The sequence below is a fragment of the Salmo salar genome, chromosome ssa12 (genome assembly GCF_905237065.1).
Source record: "Salmo salar chromosome ssa12, Ssal_v3.1, whole genome shotgun sequence".
Taxonomy (NCBI): Eukaryota; Metazoa; Chordata; class Actinopteri; order Salmoniformes; family Salmonidae; genus Salmo; species Salmo salar.
In genome coordinates, this window is record NC_059453.1 from 63,961,611 (window position 1) to 63,982,804 (window position 21,194).

A 21,194-nucleotide genomic window follows, 5' to 3' on the forward strand; every position below is an offset into this window, starting at 1 on the left:
ATCTACATGGAAGTTCTTGGAACTCCATTTTAGGATTTAGAGAATAGTAAGTGATTGAGTGGAATGATTTTTGTATGATTGACTAATTTACTGAAAAAGGGAAATTAGTTCGCAGAATGATTGAGGTATGAGTAAATTGTTAGAGTAAAGTAAACTGATAAGGTATAATTAAAAGTAATAATGGGGAAATGGAACAGTAAACGTGTATATAAAAGACCCAGATTGGGCACCAAAGGGACCCAGTAAAGTGATGGCAAAGAAATTTGGTAAGGGGCTACTGTGTCAGACAGAAGATTGGACAGCATGGACTGACCCTGTGAAAGATTCTGTGAAGTTTGAAGAAGAGGTGAGAACAATCATTGCCGTGTATAACCCCCCCACCTGTGAAATTGAGGAAATGCCCTGTCGGTGTTTGAAGTTCAAGTGGAACCAGTGTAATGTAGGATGGAACAGTGATGCATCCAGAGCCAACCGTGCTGACCAACACATTGCTGTGTTTGATAATGTAAAGACAACATTACCAAAAGCACACAGACTGGCAGAAATACATTCCACCATGATGAAGGCCGATGAGAGCTTTGAGGAATATCAGGAACGAATGGAGAATATCTTCCTCCAGCACTCTGATCTGACCCCTGACCAAAAATGATAAGGCAGCCTGCTGTGCCATGCCGTGGTTACTAGCCTGCAACAAGACCTGAAGACAGATGTGACCCCTACATGCATTTGGTGGGAGACAAAGACCCTAGCTGATGTCAAACCTTAAATCACCCATGCAGAAAGACAGATTAAGTGAAAGAACTCCAAGACTGGAGCTAAACTACACGCTGCACAGTTTATGTTTTTCACTGGAGGAAGAGGATACAGTGGAGGTGGAGGTCAAGGACGATGCTGAGAGAGGAATTGTCACGTCCTGACCATAGAAAGCTGTTATTTTCTATGGTAGAGTAGGTCAGGGTGTGACAGGGGGGTTTTTCTAGGTTAGATTTTCTATGTTGTTATGTTCTAGTTTTGTATTTCTATGTTGGGCTTTGTTTGGGATGATGTCCAATTAGAGGCAGCTGGTCATTGTTGTCTCTAATTGGAGATCATACTTAAGTAGGTGTTTTTGATTTTGAGTAAGTGTATGTTGTAACGCTTCGTCACGGTTTGTTGTTTTGTCCATTCAGTTTATTTGTATGTATTGCATAGTTTCACAGTTTAATAAAGAAAATGTGGAACGATACACACGCATGCGCTTTGGTCCGCTCCTTCATTGTACAACAACCGTGACAGGAATGGGAAGAGGGCGAGGAGTGCAAGGCGCCTCTGGAGGAAGAGACTGGAGCTGCTACAACTGTGGCAAGCCAGGACATTTAGCAAATAAAATACAATTTTATACAACCGTGAAATGCTTATTTACAAGCCCTAAACCAACAATGCAGTTCAAGAAATAGAGTTAAGAAAATATTAACTAAATAAAAGGAACACAAAATAACAATAACAAGGCTATATTACAGGGGGTACCGGTACTGAGTCAATGTGCAGGGGTACAGGTTAGTCAAGGTAATTTGTACATACAGGTAGGGGTAAAGTGACTATGCGTAGATAATAAACAGCGAATAGCAGCAGTGTAATAACAAAGGGTGCAGGGGGGGGTCAATGTAAATAGTCCGGGAGGCCATTTCATTATTTGTTCAGCAGTGTTATGGCTTGGGGGTATTTATATTTATTATGGGTAGAAGCTGTTGAGGAGTCTCCGGTGGTACCGCTTACCTTGCAGTAGCAGAGAGAACAGTCTGACTTGGGTGACTGGAGTCTGACAATTGTTTGGGCCTTCCTCTGACACCACCTAGGATAAAGGTCCTGCATGGCAGGAAGTTTGGCACTGGCGATGTACTGGGCCGTACGCACTACCCTCTGTAGCGCCTTACGTTCGGATGCCGAGCAATTGCGATACCATGCGGTAATGCAACCGGTCTGGATGTTCTCAATGATACAGTTGTAGGACTTTTTGAGGATCTGAGGACCAATGCCTCTCCTGAGGGGGAAAATGTGTTGTCGTGCCCTCTTAACCTGTTGGGGCTAGGGGGCAGTATTTTCACGGCCGGATAAAAAACGTACCCGATTTAAACTGGTTACTACTCTTGCCCAGAAACGAGAATATGCATCTACATTAGTAGATTTGGATAGAAAACACTCTAAAGTTTCTAAAACTGTTTGAATGGTGTCTGTGAGTATAACAGAACTCATATGGCAGGCCAACACCTGAGAAGATTCCATACAGGAAGTGCCCTGTCTGACAATTTGTTGTCCTTCTGTTGCATCTCTATCGAAATTACAGCATCTGTGCTGTAACGTGACACTTTCTAAGGCTTCCATTGGCTCTCTAAAGCCGCCAGAAAGTGGAATGGGGTGTCTGCTGTCTCTGGGCAAAGTACAGCAGCAGAGTTTGTAAGTGGTCAGCCTGGGGACAGTGAGACTGAGATGCGCGTTCAAAAGACTTATAGCATAAAATAGCATAAAAATTGATTTTAAACAGCGTTTGACATGCTTCTAAGTACGGTAATGGAATATATTGACATTTTTTGCATGGAATCTTCTCAGGTTTTTGCCTGCCGTTTTAAGTTCTGTTATACTCACAGACACCATTCAAACAGTTTTAGAAACTTTATAGTGTTTTCTATCCAAATCTATTAATTATATGCATATTCTCGTTTCTGGGCAAGAGTAGTAACCAGTTTAAATCGGGTACGTTTTTTATCCGGCTGTGAAAATACTGCCCCCTAGCCCAGACAGGTTAACCCACTCCCAGACAAATTCTCACAAGGCACCCCGATCTCCGCCCCCTGTATCTCAGTCTTTTCTTCATGTAAATGACAGGGATTTGGGCCTGGTCTCAGGGAAGCAGTATATCCTTCGCATCAGACTCATTAAAGAAAAAAATATTTGTCCAGTTTGAGGTGAGTAATTGCTGTTCTGATGTCCAGAAGCTCTTTTCGGTCATAAGAGACTGTAGCAGCAACATTATGTACAAAATAAGTTACAAAAAAATAATAGCACATTTGGTTATGAGCCCGTAAAACGGCAGCCATCCCCTCTGGCACCATTATCTCAATGGGACTGTCCTGATGATGGAGATGACCAGGGTGAATGGGAATGGCCAGGACTACCAGAAGATGTAAGGGTTGGAAATCCCTTTGGTGGGAAAAGAACAAAGGATGAGGTGGAAACAGAAGAAGACTCTGATGATGAAGAACCACATGCTAGATGTTGAAACTTACCACCTTGCTGAAAATCCCCTGATAGAAATTGAAATACTTGGCCAGAAAATTCGATTCCTAGTAGACACCGGGGCTGCCATCTGCCCCTCTAAATGAAAAATCTGTACTCCTCCGACTGCCCTGTCAACCTCCTGGGAAGAGATGTGATGTGCAAGATAAATCTGACTGCTGCATGCACTGCTGAAGGCTTGTCCCTCCGTTCCCCTACAAATGAGATATACCCGTGCACGTCCCAGTGTTATTATGCCTGGCATTTGAACGATCCTGAGGTGGAAGGTGAACTACGAGAGATCACTTACCTCTCCACACCACTGTGCATGGGAGGTCCCAGAACATTTTCACTGCACAGCAGCGGTCCCCTCATGTGAAGAAGACTCTGAATATCAACAAAGATGGACAAAGCAGAAAAGCAGAATGGAAGTGACAATTGATGGAATATACTACGGTGAGGAATTTACAGCTGCCGGAGTTTTGCTGTCTGATGTACAGAGAGCACTGTATGAAGTAACAGGTGCTGTCCCACACTGTAGTATTTTTTTTTATGAATAATTGAAAATGTAGAGATGTTGACCCTTGGATGAAGAGTGTGATGACAGCCATTGATTGGGTGGCCTGGGAAGGTGATGGGAAGTGGTCACCATCAATAGCAACCTTTTTCTCCTTTCTGGGCTACCACACGAACGATACCAAAGAAATAACCTATTCCTACTGAGAATATGATGGTTGTGTCTCAAGATAACTCCCACATACTATGGCTGGATGAAGTGCCAGAACAGCTCTGGGCTGTCTCCAAGACTGATATTGGGAAGATGAGAGGTGCCACCCCAGTGAAAGTTGTTCCGAAGAATAATCACAGACCATATAAAAATCTGTACCCTCTCAGCAAAGAAGCAGCAATGGGTATTATTCCCATCCATGAGACCCTGGTTGAAAATGGGTCTTTGATCCCATGCCCACATTATCTGTGTAACACCCCTATTTGACCTGTTAGGAAGCCATTGGGTGAATATCATTTTGTGCAAGATCTTAGAACAGTTAATGATGCTGTTCACGCAAGAGCACCCTTGGTTGTCACGCCCTGGCCATAGAGAGGGTTTTATTCTCTATTTTGGTTAGGCCAGGGTGTGACTAGGGTGGGCATTCTATGTCCTTTCTTCTATGTTTTGTATTTCTTTGTTTTGGCCGGGTATGGTTCTCAATCAGGGACAGCTGTATATCGTTGTCTCTGATTGGGAGCCATACTTAGGCAGCCTGTTTTCCTTTGGGTTTTGTGGATGGTTACTTTCTGTTTAGTTGATGTTCCTGACAGAACTGTTTGGCTGTCGTTCATTTTCTTGTTTTGTTTAAAGTGTTCTATTAAAATTATATGATGAGCACTCAACAAGCTGCACCTTGGTCTAGGTTTTACGACGCACCTTACAGAACCACCCACCACAAGAAGACCAAGCAGCGTGGTATGGAGGAACAGAGGGTTATGGACTCCTGGACTTGGGAGATGATTTTGGATGGAAAGGGACCCTGGACAACGCCTGGGGAGTATCGCCGCCCGCAGTGGGAGATCGAGGCAGAGAAGGCGGAACGGCGATACTGGGAGGAACAGGCAAGTCAGCTACAGGAGCCTGAGAGGCAGCCCCCCAAAAAACATTTGGGGGGGCACACGGGGAGTTGGGGTAAGCCAGGTTGGAGACCTGAGCCAACTCCCTGTGCTTATTATGGGGAGCGACGGATCAAGCAGGCACCCTGTTATGCTGAGTTACGCACTGTGTCACCAGTGCGCAGCTATAGGCCGGTGCAGTCGATACGGGCTCCTCAGCATTGCCGTGCTGGAGTTGGCACTCAGCCAGGGAGAAGTGCGCCGGCGCAGCACATCTGGCCACCAGTGCGTCTCCTAGGTCCAGCCTACCCTGCGCCTGCTCTACGCACGGCAGCCATCATTCCCCAGCACAGCCCAGTTCGCCCTGTGCCAGCGCTCCGCCCGTGCCGGGCTATAGTAGGTCCAGCCAGGACGGTGTGTGCCAGCCCTGAGCTCCAGATCTCCGGTACGCCTCCATAGCCCAGTACGTCCTGTTCCTGCTCCTCGCACTAGCCCTGAGGTGCGTATTACCAGTCTGGCACCTCCAAAGCCAGTCCCACGCATCAGGCACCCAGTACGCCTGTCCAGCCCAGTACGTCCTGTTCCTGCTCCTCGCACTAGCCCTGTGGTGCGTGTTACTAGTCTGGCGCCTCCAAAGCCAGTCCTACGCATCAGGCCTCCAGTGCGCCTGCCCAGTCCAGTACGTCCTGTTCCTGCTCCTCGCACTAGCCCTGAGGTGCGTGTTACCAGTCTGGCACCTCCAAAGCCAGTCCCACGCATCATGCCTCCAGTGTGCATTCCCTGTCCGGAGCCGCCAGAGTCGCCTGCCTGTCCGGAGCCGCCAGAGTCGCCCGCCTGTCTGGAGCCGCCAGAGTCGCCCGCCAGTCCGGAGCCGCCAGAGTTGCCCGCCAGTCCGGAGCCGCCAGAGTCGCCCGCCAGTCCGGAGCCGCCAGAGTCGCCCGCCTGTCCGGAGCCGCCAGAGTCGCCCGCCAGTCCGGAGCCGCCAGAGTCGCCCGCCAGTCCTTAGCCGCCAGAGTCGCCCGCCAGTCCGGAGCCGCCAGAGTCACCCGCCAGTCCAGAGCCGCCAGAGTCGCCCGCCAGTCCGGGGCCCGCTGCGAGGGTCCCCAGTCTGGGGTCGGCGGTGAGGGTCCCCACTCCAGAGGCGCCACCTAAGTGGGCCAAGCCGAAGGCGGAGCGGGGTCCACGTCCCACACCAGAGCCGTCGCCGTAAGGAAGGCCCACCCGGACCCTCCCCTTTAGAGTCAGGTTTTGCGACCGGAGTCCGCACCTTTGGGGGGGGTACTGTCACGCCCTGGCCATAGAGAGGGTTTTATTCTCTATTTTGGTTAGGCCAGGGTGTGACTAGGGTGGGCATTCTATGTCCTTTCTTCTATGTTTTGTATTTTTTTGTTTTGGCTGGGTATGGTTCTCAATCAGGGACAGCTATATATCGTTGTCTCTGATTGGGAGCCATACTTAGGCAGCCTGTTTTCCTTTGGGTTTTGTGGGTGGTTACTTTCTGTTTAGTTGATGTTCCTGACAGAACTGTTTGGCTGTCGTTCGTTTTCTTGTTTTGTTTAAAGTGTTCTATTAAAATTATTTGATAAGCACTCAACACGCTGCACCTTGGTCTACTCCCTTCGACGGCCGTTACATTGGTGCTGAACACAGTTACTATTATTTCCCCCAGGGAGCTATTGTTTTTCGGTTATAGTTTTGGCTAATGCATTTGTCAGCATCCCTGTTGACCTTAGGTCACAGTATTGGTTCTCTTTTACGTTTCTTGGGGAAACAATTACTTGGACAGTGATGCCACAAGGCTACATTGTAGCCGTTTCTGCCCAGGAAATGGCGAGGAACCTGGAAGGTTGTATTCCCTCTGTATGTAGTACTGTGGTTGAATACGTTGATGACCTGTTGGTCTGTTCATGACAGGAAATCTGTCACGAAGATACTAAGGCAGCGTTGATTTTCTTAGCTGAAAATGGTCAACATTTTCCCCTCCAAGATGCAGTTATGTAGAAGTTCTGTTAAATATTTGGGTCATGACATTATTTTTGATGGTCATGCCCTCTTTAAAGATATTGCCTCAAGCCTGAAGTCCCTGCCTAAACCTGTTACTAAGCAGCACATGATGTCGCTGTTGGGAGTGGCTGGATACTGCCGCCCATGGTTGAAAGACTATGCGGAGACAGTACAGCCTCTTCAGGTCTGTATTTCGAATCAAACTTTGTCACATGCCAAGACATTCATGGCAGAAAGATGTAAATGTCTGAAGTGGTGGAATGGACCCCTGAGACTGAATTAGCCTTGATTAACCTGTTAGGGCTAGGGGGCAGCATTTGCACGTCTGGATAAAAAAAATGTACCCGATTTAATCTGGTTACTAATCCTACCCAGTAACTAGAATATGCATATACTTATTATATATGGATAGAAAACACTCTAAAGTTTCTAAAACTGTTTGAATGGTGTCTGTGAGTATAACAGAACTCATTTGGCAGGCAAAACCCTGAGACATTTTCTGACAGGAAGTGGATACCTGATGTGTTGTATTACCTTTAAACCTATCCCATTGAAAAACACAGGGGCTGAGGAATATTTTGGCACTTCCTATTGCTTCCACTAGATGTCACCAGCCTTTACAAAGTGTTTTGAGTCTTCTGGAGGGAGATCTGACCGAACAAGAGCCATGGAACGATGATGTCCCATTAGACACCTGGCGCGCGAGTTCATGTTGGGTACCCTCGTTCCAATACGTTATAAAAGAGTATGCATTCGTCCACCTTGAATATTATTCATGTTCTGGTTAAAAAAGGCCCTAATGATTTATGCTATACAACGTTTGACATGTTTGAACGAACGTAAATATATTTTTTCCCCTCGTTCATGACGAGAAGTCCGGCTGGCTTAGATCATGTGCTAACAAGACGGAGATTTTTGGACATAAATGATGAGCTTTTTTGAACAAAACTACATTCGTTATGGACCTGTGATACCTGGAAGTGACATCTGATGAAGAGAATCAAAGGTAATGGATTATTTACATAGTATTTTCGATTTTAGATCTCCCCAACATGACGTCTAGTCTGTATCGCAACGCGTATTTTTCTGGGCGCAGTGCTCAGATTATTGCAAAGTGTGATTTCCCAGTAAGGTTATTTTTAAATCTGGCAAGTTGATTGCGTTCAAGAGATGTAAATCTATAATTCTTTAAATGACAATATAATATTTTACCAATGTTTTCTAATTTTAATTATTTAATTTGTGACGCTGACTTGACTGCCGGTTATTGGAGGGAAACGATTTCCTCAACATCAATGCCATAGTAAAACGCTGTTTTTGGATATAAATATGAACTAGATAGAACTAAAAATGCATGCATTGTCTAACATAATGTCCTAGGAGTGTCATCTGATGGAGATTGTAAAAGGTTAGTGCATCATTTTAGCTGGTTTTATGGTTTTGGTGACCCTGTCTTTGACTTGACAAAACATTACACACAACTCTTGTAAATGTACTGTCCTAACATACTCTAAATTTATGCTTTCGCCGTAAAACCTTTTTGAAATCGTAAAACGTGGTTAGATTAAGGAGATGTTTATCTTTCAAAGGGTGTAAAATAGTTGTATGTTTGAAAAATTTGAATTTTGACATTTATTTGGATTCAAATTTGCCGCTCTTGAAATGCACCTGCTGTTGATGGAGTGCACCACGGGTGGCACGCTAGCGTCCCACCTAGCCCATAGAGGTTAAGTTAAAGCAGGCTCTACTGTTGACCCCCTGTTTTGGGTTTGTCTGACCACACCAAACCATTCCATCTTTTTGTCTCTGAGAATCATGGGTTTATGTCTGCTGTGTTGACACAGTACCACGGAGTTGGCTATATGCATGTGGGATACTACTCTAAGCATGAAAATATGTACTGTGCTTAACCCATTGACCATTGAGATGGACTGTAGCCATAGACTTGACCTTAAAAAGACGTTCCTCTTTTGAATTCAGGAACGACAAGGGTGAACCTTTAGTAGGCTATGCGGTTGTCACCGCTGTTCAAACTGTGGAAAGTGCTAGACTTCCCCCCTCACTTGTCTGCTCATGGAGCAGAATTATTTGGTTTAACCAGAGCATGTACGTTAAAGCTGATTGTGCCGCCAAGCTGGCTGCTTCCTCTTCTGTTTCCCCTTTCTGCAGATGGCAGCAGTTCCTGTTCCCATTAACCCCTTCTCTCCTAATAATGTTGTTGTTTTGCAGGCAGCAGCTGATGCGACTGAGATAAGGCGGTGGGCTAAACACTGCCACAAGGACACCTCAGGTGTATGGCTTGATGATTCTAATAGACCTCCATTGAACTTTCCAATACCTTGTTAAATTGTCACATGGTCAAGACCATGTGTCAAAAGGAGGGATGGTGGATCTTGTAAATAAATTATTGGAGTACAGTAGGATTTACTGTATTTGCAGATTTCTTTTGTAAGAAATGTGTGCTCTGTATGACTAATAATGTTGGATGCAGCATTTCAGTATCCTACGCGTCCAATCCCTGGCCAGAGGGCCCCTTTGAGCACTTGATGATGGACTTCATTGAGTTGACCCCTTGTGAGGGGAACAAGTATTGTTTGGTGATCATACATACCAAGGTGGGGTCTGCCGTCAAAAGTCTCCTCTGACAATGGTTGACATTTTGTGGATGAGCTTGTTCAGTCCCTGTCAGAGGATTTACAGATTGATTTGAGAAACCATTGTGCCCATCATTCTCAATCTGGGGATGCGGTAGAACGGGAAAACCAAACCCTAAAAAATGTATTGTTTAACCTCTCTAGGGTAGGGGGCAGTATTTTCACATCCGGATAAAAAAACGTACCCGATTTAATCTGGTTATTACTACTGCCCAGAAACTAGAATATGCATATAATTGTTTGATTTGGATAGAAAACACCCTAAAGTTTCTAAAACTGCTTGAATGGTGTCTGTGAGTATAACAGATCTCATATGGCAGGCCAACACCTGAGAAGATTCTGTACAGGAAGTGCCCTCTCTGACCATTTCTTGGCCTTCTATACTCTCTTTATCAAAAACAGAGGATCTCTGCTGTAACGTGACACTTTCTAAGGCTCCCATAGGCTCTCAGAAGGCGCCAGAACGTTGAATGATGACTTTGCAGCCCCTGCCTGAAAAACAGTAGTGCATTTGGATAGTGGTCGATCTGAGAACAATGAGACGGGTGCGCGCGTGCACGTGAAGAGGCCATTTTACATTTTCAGTCTTTGAACGAAAAAGACGTCTCCCGGTCGGAATATTATCGCTATTTTACGAGAAAAATCGCATAAAAATTGATTTTAAACAGCGTTTGACATGCTTCGAAGTACGGTAATGGAATATTTTGAATTTTTTTTGTCACGATACGCATCCGCGCGTCACCGTTCAGATAGTGTCTTGAACGCAAGAACAAAACAGAGGATATTTGAACATAACTATGGATTATTTTGAACCAAAACAACATTTGTGGATGAAGTAGAATTCCTGGGAGTGCATTCTGACGAAGAACAGCAAAGGTAATCCAATTTTTCTTATAGTAAATCTGAGTTTGGTGAGTGCCAAACTTGGTGGGTGTCAAATTAGCTAGCCCGTGATGGCGAGCTATCTACTCGGAATATTGCAAAATGTGCTTTCGCCGAAAAGCTATTTTAAAATCTGAAACCGCGATTGCATAAACGAGTTCTGTATCTATAATTCTTAAAATAATTGTTATGTTTTTTGTGAACGTTTATCGTGAGTAATTTAGTAAATTCACCGGAAGTTTTCGGTATGTTTGCTAGTTCTGAACGTCACATGCTAATGTAAAAAGCTGGTTTTTGATATAAATATGAACTTGATTGAACAAAACATGCATGTATTGTATAACATAATGTCCTAGGAGTGTCATCTGATGAAGATCATCAAAGGTTAGTGCTGCATTTAGCTGTGGTTTTGGTTTTTGTGACATTATATGCTAGCTTGAAAAATGGGTGTGTGATGATTTCTGGCTGGGTACTCTCCTGACATAATCTAATGTTTTGCTTTAGTTGTAAAGCCTTTATGAAATCGGACAATGTGGTTAGATTAACGAGAGTCTTGTCTTTAAAATGGTGTAAAATAGTCATATGTTTGAGAAATTGAAGTAATAGCATTTCTAAGGTATTTGAATATCGCGCAACTCGATTCCACTGGCTGTTGACTAGGTGGGACGATTTCGTCCCACATACCCTAGAGAGGTTAAACGATTGATGAAACAAGCCTGACATGGGTGAAGGTGCTTCCATTGGCACCGATGAGCATGAGAGGCAGATCCCACACAGTGACCGGTCTCTCTCCCCATGAGGTGCTGACAGGGCGACCCATGAGAATGACTAACACGCCATTTCATCAAAAGAGGTTGCTGTTGCAGGGAATGGAAGAAGACTTGGGAGCATACTGAGTCTCACTTAACAATGTTCTTAAGACTCTTCCCACAGGTGAAGGATTCTCTGCCCAACCTATCAGGAGGAACTGAGCATTATCAGTGCCCTGAAGACTTCATGGTGTTAAAAGACTACAGAAGAAAGAGCTGGAAGGATCCTTGTTGGAGGACCATATCAGGTTTTGCTGACCACCCGGTAAAAAAGGTAGCTGAGAGGGACAACTGGATTCATGTCTCGCACTGCAGACAAGTTCCTGCCCCTGAGGAGGATGGCAGGAGTCCCATCCCTTAGGCTGTGTAGACCCAGAGTAGTGGTCCAGAAGGAAAGTCAGCCAAAGGAAAACTGAAGTAAAAGGTCAAGATGAGGGAGGGAGGGAATCTGTTCCTTTCTCGAGCTGGAATGGTGGCAAATGTCACCTCATATAAAACTTATAGTTGGGTATGTGGGTTGGGTCCTGTGGGAGTAGGTAAGGGTCTCCGATATGTAGGGGTTTCCTTGCAGGGGTAAACTTAACTATTCAACTGTCCTGAAAATTGTCATTGGCCAATTCCCCCCCAATGAATCCCAACCCCATGACTTATTTTGCGATATACAATGTTACTGTCAGCCTTGTATATCCTAGACCAAACAATTACAGTGACCCACCCATCCCTATAGTAGGATCCCTGGTAGCGCCCTGATGTATTAGAGGAATTGGGAGTAACCATTTGGGTGAAAATGTTTGTAACTGTACTATGTTGGTGAATGGTAGCAATAACTGCTCTCTTGTAGAACATGATTCTGTTACAGGAGCACCAGGAAATGTGAGTTATACAATTGTTGTTTGAAATAAGTCTATCACACTGAAAGGAGCCCCAAATGGTACCTATTGGTAATGTGGCCGATTTGCTGATTATAGTTTACCACCTAATTGGTGAGGGACATGTACAGTTGGGTTTGTGGTGCCGGCCATGAGAGTCCTTGGAAACACTGAAACAGAATTGAGGGTTCTGTTCAGAGACTATCATCAGCCGACCACTCATTTTAATAAGTAATCCCTTGCAGATGTCACTCAGGTGCAGACCTTCTTCTCCTGATTCACTCCAATATGGAGTTGCATGTGCCTCAGATCAAATTCGAGATTTGGCTATTAAAGTTGAGAAAATAGAAAATGCTACTTGATACACCTTTGTTGTTCTCAATGAGGAAGTAAAAGCACCCCATAAGGTGGCCCTGCAAAACAGGGAGGCACTTGACTACTTATTGGCTGGTCAAGGGGGTACTTGTGCACTCATTGGCGACGAATACTGCACTTTTGTCCCACATGTGTCATCAAATGTGACTGATCTTGCTAACTACATTGCCACAGTTACAAAGTCTCATTCTGGGAAATCAGTGGGTGTTTACTGGTTGGCTGAAATGCCTCTTTGGAGCTTGGGGCTCCCAGATAGCTCAGTGGGTGATAGCTGGAATCTTTTGTTTGAAGTGTTTGATCATTTTTCTTTCTTGATGTAAGGCCTTTTGTACTTCCCTGGCAACTAGAGTCTCAGCAACTATCATGTTCAATGCTACTAAAGAAGGCAATACTGATACTGATACAGAACCGCTGTCTCTCCAGGAACTCCCCTTTCCCCCTATAATTGATGATAATATACAAGAATGAGTTAGTATCCATGTTTGATAAAAGACCTGAAGGTTTTAAGTTAGGATGTTAAACAACAGCAACCTTATAATGTAAAGGGTAATGGGAAAAGTATTAAATATGAAGATGGATTTTTGTCTATTGTATGTAAGAATCAGTATTTACTAAATGCACTCCTGATGATAGACTGAATGTATGTTAAGAAGTAAAATACATTTTTGTTATCACATATGGTGATAAAAAGAGGAAGTGTAGTGGACATTTTTAAGTGTCCTCTGTGTCTCTGCAAATGCATGTAGCGTATTGAGTCCTGATTATTGTGTTAGAATGTTCTGTGACTGCTCTCAGGGAAGGGACTGATAGAAGAACAGAAAGAAGGGAACACATTGTTACTTTGGCCCAACGCCTAGAAACTGTGTGTGCAAGGTCATTATCAGATTATTGCACCCTGAGAACAGAGATGCCTAGTTTGTGCATGAGTATAAAGAGTGCTAAAGGGAGAGCATCCCTTCAGAGCTTCTGACAAACTTGTACATAGATTATTAAGTTGGTTGTAACCTCTCTTGATACTAAAGACCTGTTAATTTATTTGAACTCCTCCAAACATACCTGAAGAGAAGACTGTAACAGAAGCTGAAGAGCCCGTCCGTGTTCCAGTCAGTCTGGTTGTGACAGGGCCTCTGGGCTTGCAGCAGCAGGGACTGGAGATGGCAGTGCATAGTGCTGCTCAGGCATGACAGGCTCTCCCCCTCAAAGTGCCTGAGGACACAAAGGTTTAAGTCAAGAAACTAAGGTCAAGAGAGAGGAACGTTCATCATCAAGACCAAACCTGTAATTCACTCTTACTTAAATAATGTGAATGTGGAAAAACACCATAAAACACCTGTGGTCCTAGCATTAAGAAACACTATCCTATGTCTGTGTAGTAAACCTGTGTGGCAGGGTACAAAACACTGATACTGTGGATTCAAAATCCACTACACAGAGCCAGTGGTCTATTCACTGTATAGCCTGAAAGAAAGCACTATAGCACTGCAACCAACACAATGACGATATGGCTGAGATAGACTGAGGTAGTTCCACAACAGTGCCCAGCAACAGCATGGTGGGAGGTGAGCACATTTGTTGGATGCACCAGGGGTTGGAACTGGTTCAGGGAACAGAACAGAAAAGTGGAAAATAATGACATTTTTCAAGGAACAGAAACTGAACCTGGAATGAAAGTGATCCATACTATTCCAGAACAGAACCGTTATTTTAAAAGCATGGGAACTGGTTAATAACGTTATTTACATTCCAGGCATTTTTTTTCTAGTCCCACAACAAAATGCCTATGCAAAGTCCTCACTCTGTCACTCAAACTTTTTTCAGTGTCTGCCTACAAGATGAAAATCTTAGCCTGTGCGTGTTTAGGTGACCTGCCCCTCCCCTCTTCGATTCAGAAGATGGGGAGAGATATTTTTAAGTAGCTAGAGAAGAAAGGGTTAACTTTTTCAATGCTAGTTAAGAATACTATAGGCCGAATTATCATGTTTCACGGATGTATTAACTACAAAAAGGTAAGACGTGTTTTTAATTTTGGTACCACTCTGCACACACAAGCTTCAAGCCTCCTCCTCAAACGTTTTTATGAGCATGGCCTTATTTCTATTACCGCATATTGGATGACTGTCATTCATATTCCATTCACCCAGCTCAATGTAACATCAATACGTTTACAGTGCCTTGCAAAAGTTTTCATCCCCCTTGCTGTTTTTCCCATTTTGTTGCATTACAACCTGTAATTTAAATGGACTTTTATATGGATTTCATGTAATGGACATATACAAAATAGTCCAAATTGGTGAAGTGAAATTTAAAAAAAATGTAAATGGGAAAGTGGTGCGTGCATATGTATTCACCCCTAAATAAGATCTTGCGCAACCAATTACCTTCAGAAGTCACATAATTAGTTAAACAAAGCCCACCTGTGTGTAATCCAAGTGTCACATGATCTCAGTATAATATATATATATATATATATATATATATATATATATATATATATATATATATATATATATATATATACACACACACACACACCTGTTCTGAGTCTGCAACACCACAAAGCAAGCGGTACCATGAAGACCAAGGAGCTCTCCAAACAGGTCAGGGACAGTTGTGGAGGAGTACAGATCAGGGTTGGGTTATAAAAAAAATATCAGAAACTTTCAACATCCCACAGAGCATTATTAAATCCATTTTTTTTAAATGGAAAGAATATGGCACCACAACAAACCTGCCAAGAGAGGGCCGCCCACCAAAACTCACGGACCAGGTAAGGAGGGCATTAATCAGAGAGGCAACAAAGTGACCAAAGATCATCCTGAAGGAGCTGCAAAGCTCCACAGCGGAGATTGGAGTATCTGTCAATAGGACCACTTTAAGCCGTACACTCCACAGAGCTGGGCTTTACAGAAGAGTGGACAGAAAAAAGCCATTGCTTAAAGAAAAAAAATAAGCGAACACATTTAGTGTTCGCCAAAAGGCATGTGGGAGACTCCCCAAACATATGGAAGAAGGTACTCTGGTCAGATGAGACTAAAATGTAGCTTTTTGGCCATCATGGAAAACGCTATGTCTGGCACAAACCCAACACCTCTCATCACCCCAAGAAGACCATCCCTAAAGTGAAGCATGGTGGTGGCAGCATCATGCTGTGGGGATGTTTTTCATCAGCAGGGCCTGGAAAACTGGTCAGAATTGAAGGAATGATGGATGGCGCTAAATACAGGGAAATTCTTGAGGGAAACCTGTTTCAGTCTTCCAGAGATTTGAGACTGGGCCGGAGGTTCACCTTCCGGCAGGACAATGACCCTAAGCATACTGCTAAAGCAACAATTGAGTGGTTTAAGGGGAAACATTTAAATGTTTGGAATGGCCTAGTCAAAGCCCAGACCTCAATCCAATTGAGAATCTGTGGTATGACTTAAAGGTTGTTGTACACTAGCGGAATCCATCCAACTTAAAGGAGCTGGAGCAGTTTTACATTGAAGAATGGGCAAAAATCCCAGTGGCTAGATGTGCAAAGCTTATAGAGACATACCCCAAGAGACTTGCAACTGAATTTGCTGCAAAAGGAGGCTCTTCAAAGTATTGACATGGGGGGGGGGTGAATAGTTATGCCCACTCAAGTTTTCAGTTTTTTTCTTATTTCTTGTTTGTTTCACAAGAAAAAATATTTTGCATCTTCAAAGTGGTAGGCATGTTGTGTAAATCAAATGATACAAACCCCCCCAAAAATCAATTTTAATTCCAGGTTGTAAGGCAACAAAATAGGAAAAATGCTAAGGGGGTGAATACCTTTGCAAGCCACTGTAGGTACTCAAATTTTCCCTGTACCCATCATGAGGTTGCTACAACCTAGCTTATGAACGAGTTTACAATGTAGGTGCACAGGTCAAAATATTTTTTTTGTAATCAAGGTGACAGACAGTGACACATTCAATACTGCCTTGCACACTCTTGCCTGCATCTAGCTGATCTAGGATGTAATCATTAATCCAACAGTTGCAAATGTCATTTTTCTATTGGACAAATTTAGGTATGTTTATCCCCGTTTCGTTCCGTTTGCTTCCGTTTAAGAAACATTTTATAACAGAATTGGCGGATTGAATACACCCCTGATTACGCGCAAACAGAGTTCACATTCATAGCAGCCACATTAAAACAGCATGATCACTTTATATATTATTTAGAATATATTTGCTTCTCACAACTATCTTCGCGCTCCCCTCCTCTCAACTTTTCCCTTCGCTTGTGGACTTCAGTGCACAACACATCAGCTGTCTGACCAGGCAAAAAAACCTTTCCAAGCCAAACCTTCATATCATGACCGTTAACTGTTACACACAGTCTACATCGTTGTCACATCATAGAAAACATAGCTACTAGAACTAACGCGTTAGTAAACCTGCTACAATCATGCACTACAGTGTAAAGTCAGAAAGCAGTTACACCGGTGGGTCCCGGTGGCAATAAATTAATACAACTAAAAGCCAGCTAGCTAACATAGCATCCCTTTCTGTTTGAGCTGGGTGTTTGAGTAGGCTAAACTAGCTAGTTGCATTCTCTAGATAAGTGAAAGTTTAAAAAAAATACAGCCAAATATAGCTAGCCAAATCTCTCTCGGAATAAAGTAATTTGTTCAAATTTGTTCAACTATTGTCTTTCTCTCTCTCTTTGAGTCAACTACTCACCACATTTTATGCACTGCAGTGCTAGTTAGCTGTAGCTTATGCTTTCAGTACTAGATTCATTCTCTGATCTTCTGATTGGGTGGATAACATGTCGGTTCATGCTGCAAGAGCTCTGATACTCTAGGTTGGAGGACGTTCTCCGGAAGTTGTCATAATTACTGTGCAAGTCTATGGAAGGGGGTGAGAACCATATGCCTCCTAGGTTTTGTATTGAAGTCAATGGACCCAGAGAATGACAGAAACTAGCTGTCCTCAGGCTACACCATTGTGCTACCCTACAGGGCGCTGCTGAGGCTACTGTAGACCTTCATTGCAACAGTGTGTTTTAATCAATTATTTGGTGATGTGAATATATTTAGTACAGTTTTATCAAAAAATGATAACTTTTTAAATATTTCACAATTTTATTTTTATGAAATTGACTGAGGAGAATGGTCCTTCCCTTCTTCCTCTGAGGAGCCTCCATCTGGTGTAAACATATGTTGCAGATGTTATCGCGGGTGTAACGAAATGCTTATGTTCCTAGCTCCAACAGTGCAGTAATAACCAACAAGAAAAGTTGGCTAGGAGCTAGGAACAGAGCGTCCATGTCTGTCGTCGCGATCTTGCTTACCATCTTACGCTGATGGTAGTGATATTTATATTTACATTTTAGTCATTTAGCAGACGCTCTTATCCAGAGCGACTTACAGTAGTGAATGCATACATTTCATAAATTTTTTCTCCATACTGGTCCCCCGTGGGAATCGAACCCACGGATATCTGTGATAGTTGATGTAGTATTCCCTGGTCCCAGACACCTCTCTGTCTCAGGAAGGGAAACATTTTGATTTAGACTACGGTGGAGCCAGGCAACAACTTTACACACACAGAGTTGTGTATTATACCTGTGTAAGGATCCAGTTATTGGCTGGATAATGCTGTCCTCAATTGTCTTATTTAAAACATGTAATTTTGAACTCTGACCATATCAATGGGCATGTAGAGCTGTTTTTGGGCTGGCCCACATAAAAGAGCGAGTGACACTGTGCTAGGGATAAGGTTAGGGACGTACTGTTTCATCATGGCCTTCTCTACAGCAGGGTTGTGATGGGGGAGCCGCAGGCTAAAGATCCTGTCCATGAGAACCTGTGCATAGCGTGTGAAGTCCAGGGACACAGAGTCCTCTATCACAGCATCATAAGAGCTGGGGTCCAGCAGCACTGTCACATAACGTCCAGCCACACGCACCTACACACACAGACACACAGTGACACAGACACACAATTAATAAGGTTGACACAAACAAACACTCACCATGAATAGTGAAGAATTTAATCTACTGTAGATGTATTCAAGAATTAAGAACAGATGATCAGGTTAAGGTACATTTACGTAGATGATATTGAGGATAGTGTTTTATATCCTCCTGAGACCCCAAAAAAGTGTTTGGGGTGAAAAGAAAACGTTACTAAGATTGAGATTTTGTAAAATATTGTTATTTATCTTTTATTGTAAGTGCAAAATTGTCCTCTGTAACGGTCATTAGGACGTAAATATGAAAACATTTAACATTACAGTCAATGGGTACAGTAGGTGAAAAACATAGTTGCGGCATCCGGTTGTCCACTACAGAGGACATTTCTTTATAAGCTCTTATTTAGCTCTTATTTAATGTGAAAAAAAATATTACACAGTCCTGACAACTCACTTAACTATTCCTGAGATATTCACTTACTAGAAAACAATTTGAATATCAAAGTCGCAAAAATAATAATTACACACTTCTTTTCAAATTCCTATAAAATCTGCTAATTTTGACAGCAGCCATTTTTTTGGAACCAGGAAGATAAAGTTGTCAAAGTCACACTTGATATCATTGAAAAGCCCAGAATGTCATCTCAAAGGGACAACAGGACTTAATACTGTGGCTTGTATGGCCTTAGCGATATGGACCAATAATTGATGTCCACTAGAGGACTAATATTAATTGCTGGGTGTCAGGAGGATATTGCCACTCTTACCGTGAAGATATCGCCATGCTTCACCTTCATACGGGTTAGGAACTTGGCAGCATCTCTTCCAAACTCAAGGGCATGGCCTAACCATGGAATAACTCCTTTGTCTAAAGGTGGCTCTTTCTCTGACCTGTATAGAAAAGAACAGAATGCAATTAATTTTGAACAGCTAATATTCACACCTATATTTGTTCATATCAACATTACTGATTATACAGACTTTGTATTTTAATATAGTGACTGTACCCATACATCAATTGAATCAATATTTGCATGTCTGGCTCTTATCAGTACATTGTGTGACACTGCTGTGTGTAAAATATATACAGCTTTTCCAGGAAGTTTTAAAGCCGGAACTCCCCCATTAACATTTAGAATAGAACGAGCCCATCAGTTCCTCACAACCAAGGATACAGCAACAAGGATGAAAACAGATGCGCCTTCATAAACCTTTGATACAAAATCTTTGAGAGCATTTCAGCATTTCTGCTGGCCAGTTAAATGTAAACTTGCGTGTCTCAAAGATTTTGTATCAAAGGTTTATGAAGGCCTTAAAATCGACAGAAGTTTCGAAGTCTGGCTGTTTAACCAAACTCCAAACACAGCGTTGAGTGGGGGGATAAATGGTTATATAGCAGGCCACTAAACTAACAGATTAAGTGATGTTGTTTACTTCTTATAGTAAATCCCTTGGTTTTTGGTTAAACTCAGAATTATCTAAATTGTGCCTCTCAAAAATGATTGACAGGCGACAGCTCATTTATATATATCGCTCAATACAACTGTGATATTATCAAGATCTATTTAGATTATTTTAGGTTTATGGTAAATACTGCTTTATGCTGGGTTAGTTTATGCTGGGTAGGCAATACATATATTAATAAGTAGGCTACGCAAATATGCGCACAGGTGAAAACAAGTTTGAAAAGGCTACAATACAGTATTATACAGAAAGCATGCATGCTATGTTCAATGTAGACATTGCAAAAGTAGAAATTATCTCGAATAAAATAGTGATTTTAGAAAAGGGTACTCACCTAGAGCGTTTCGAAACAAGTATGAATAAGATAAGGATGCCCTGGACAATCAAAAGTATCGTCCAAATCATAGCTCGTAGTTTTGGCAGATTTACTTGCACGTTGGTGCGCAGCAGTGAAAACATATGACTAATTTAAGACGACAGGGTCCACCTGATATAGTGCTGTTTTATGTCATCCGATGACGGCGTTCCAGGGTGTTCCCCGACCTCACCCTGCATATTTCCTAATCCATCTTCCTATCCGCAAGAGTTCACGTAGTAAAAGCCAATTTATGCTTGATCTGATAATGTGGACGGAGGGTGTGACGCAATTGCAGAGTTTCTGGAGGCATGCAGAGACCAAATCAAGCTCTGTACCACATTGCTGCGCGCCTCTCAAATGTAACAATGTGGAGGGCTCAGTATAGCTCCACATTGAGATTATTGGTTGACAGTAGGTGTTGGCGGGAGGTCCTGTATAAACACAAACTCACTTCCTTGACAACAGCTCTGCAAAGCGCAAAAAGTATGCTTGCTCTGACTTCTGCGGAGGCCGCATGCAGTAAATGCTGTATGGCCACTGAAGATGACAATTGACCATGTAGAGCCTTTTAGCGTGCAGTTCACAAAAAATTGGTTATTTTTGAATTACTCTTTTTACTGACTGAGAGTCACGACTCCTTCATTTTAAAGCCAGGCTCCATATGGATGGTGTGAAGCAATTGCGGAGCCTCCGGAGGCATGCATAGGCCAAATTGAGCTCTGTACAATGGGGAGGACTCTGTATAGCTCCGCATTGACATAATTGGTGGACACAAACTCACTTCCTTGACAACTTCCTTCACAACAGCTCTGCTCAGCGAAGCACAATAAATATAAATGCCCTGACTTAAAGCCAATGTATGCTTGACCCATTGTTTTTTTGCTCAGAAAACTTGGGGTGCCAAATATAACCACCCTCGTTTGCCTGTGGGCCACCAGTTGGGGAACCCTGTCCTATGGTGAACGACATGTGAGTGAGAGGCTCGTAGAATCATTACT

General features: G+C 43.0%; 1 protein-coding gene across 1 annotated transcript in view; it reads right to left on the minus strand.

Annotated features, from left to right (window-relative positions):
- The window catches only part of LOC106565585 (prostacyclin synthase), a 29,546-nt gene extending 8,985 nt beyond the window's left edge, over positions 1–20,561 (minus strand). Inside the window, exons 1-4 of the mRNA XM_014132869.2 lie at positions 20,173–20,561; positions 19,142–19,265; positions 18,193–18,368; positions 13,507–13,656 (exon numbers count right to left, since the gene is read on the minus strand). Coding sequence (XP_013988344.1) covers positions 13,507–13,656; positions 18,193–18,368; positions 19,142–19,265; positions 20,173–20,297 — 575 coding nt within the window. The 5' untranslated portion in view covers positions 20,298–20,561. The remainder of the gene's footprint in view (positions 1–13,506; positions 13,657–18,192; positions 18,369–19,141; positions 19,266–20,172) is intronic.
- Between the last annotated feature and the right edge of the window lie 633 nt (positions 20,562–21,194).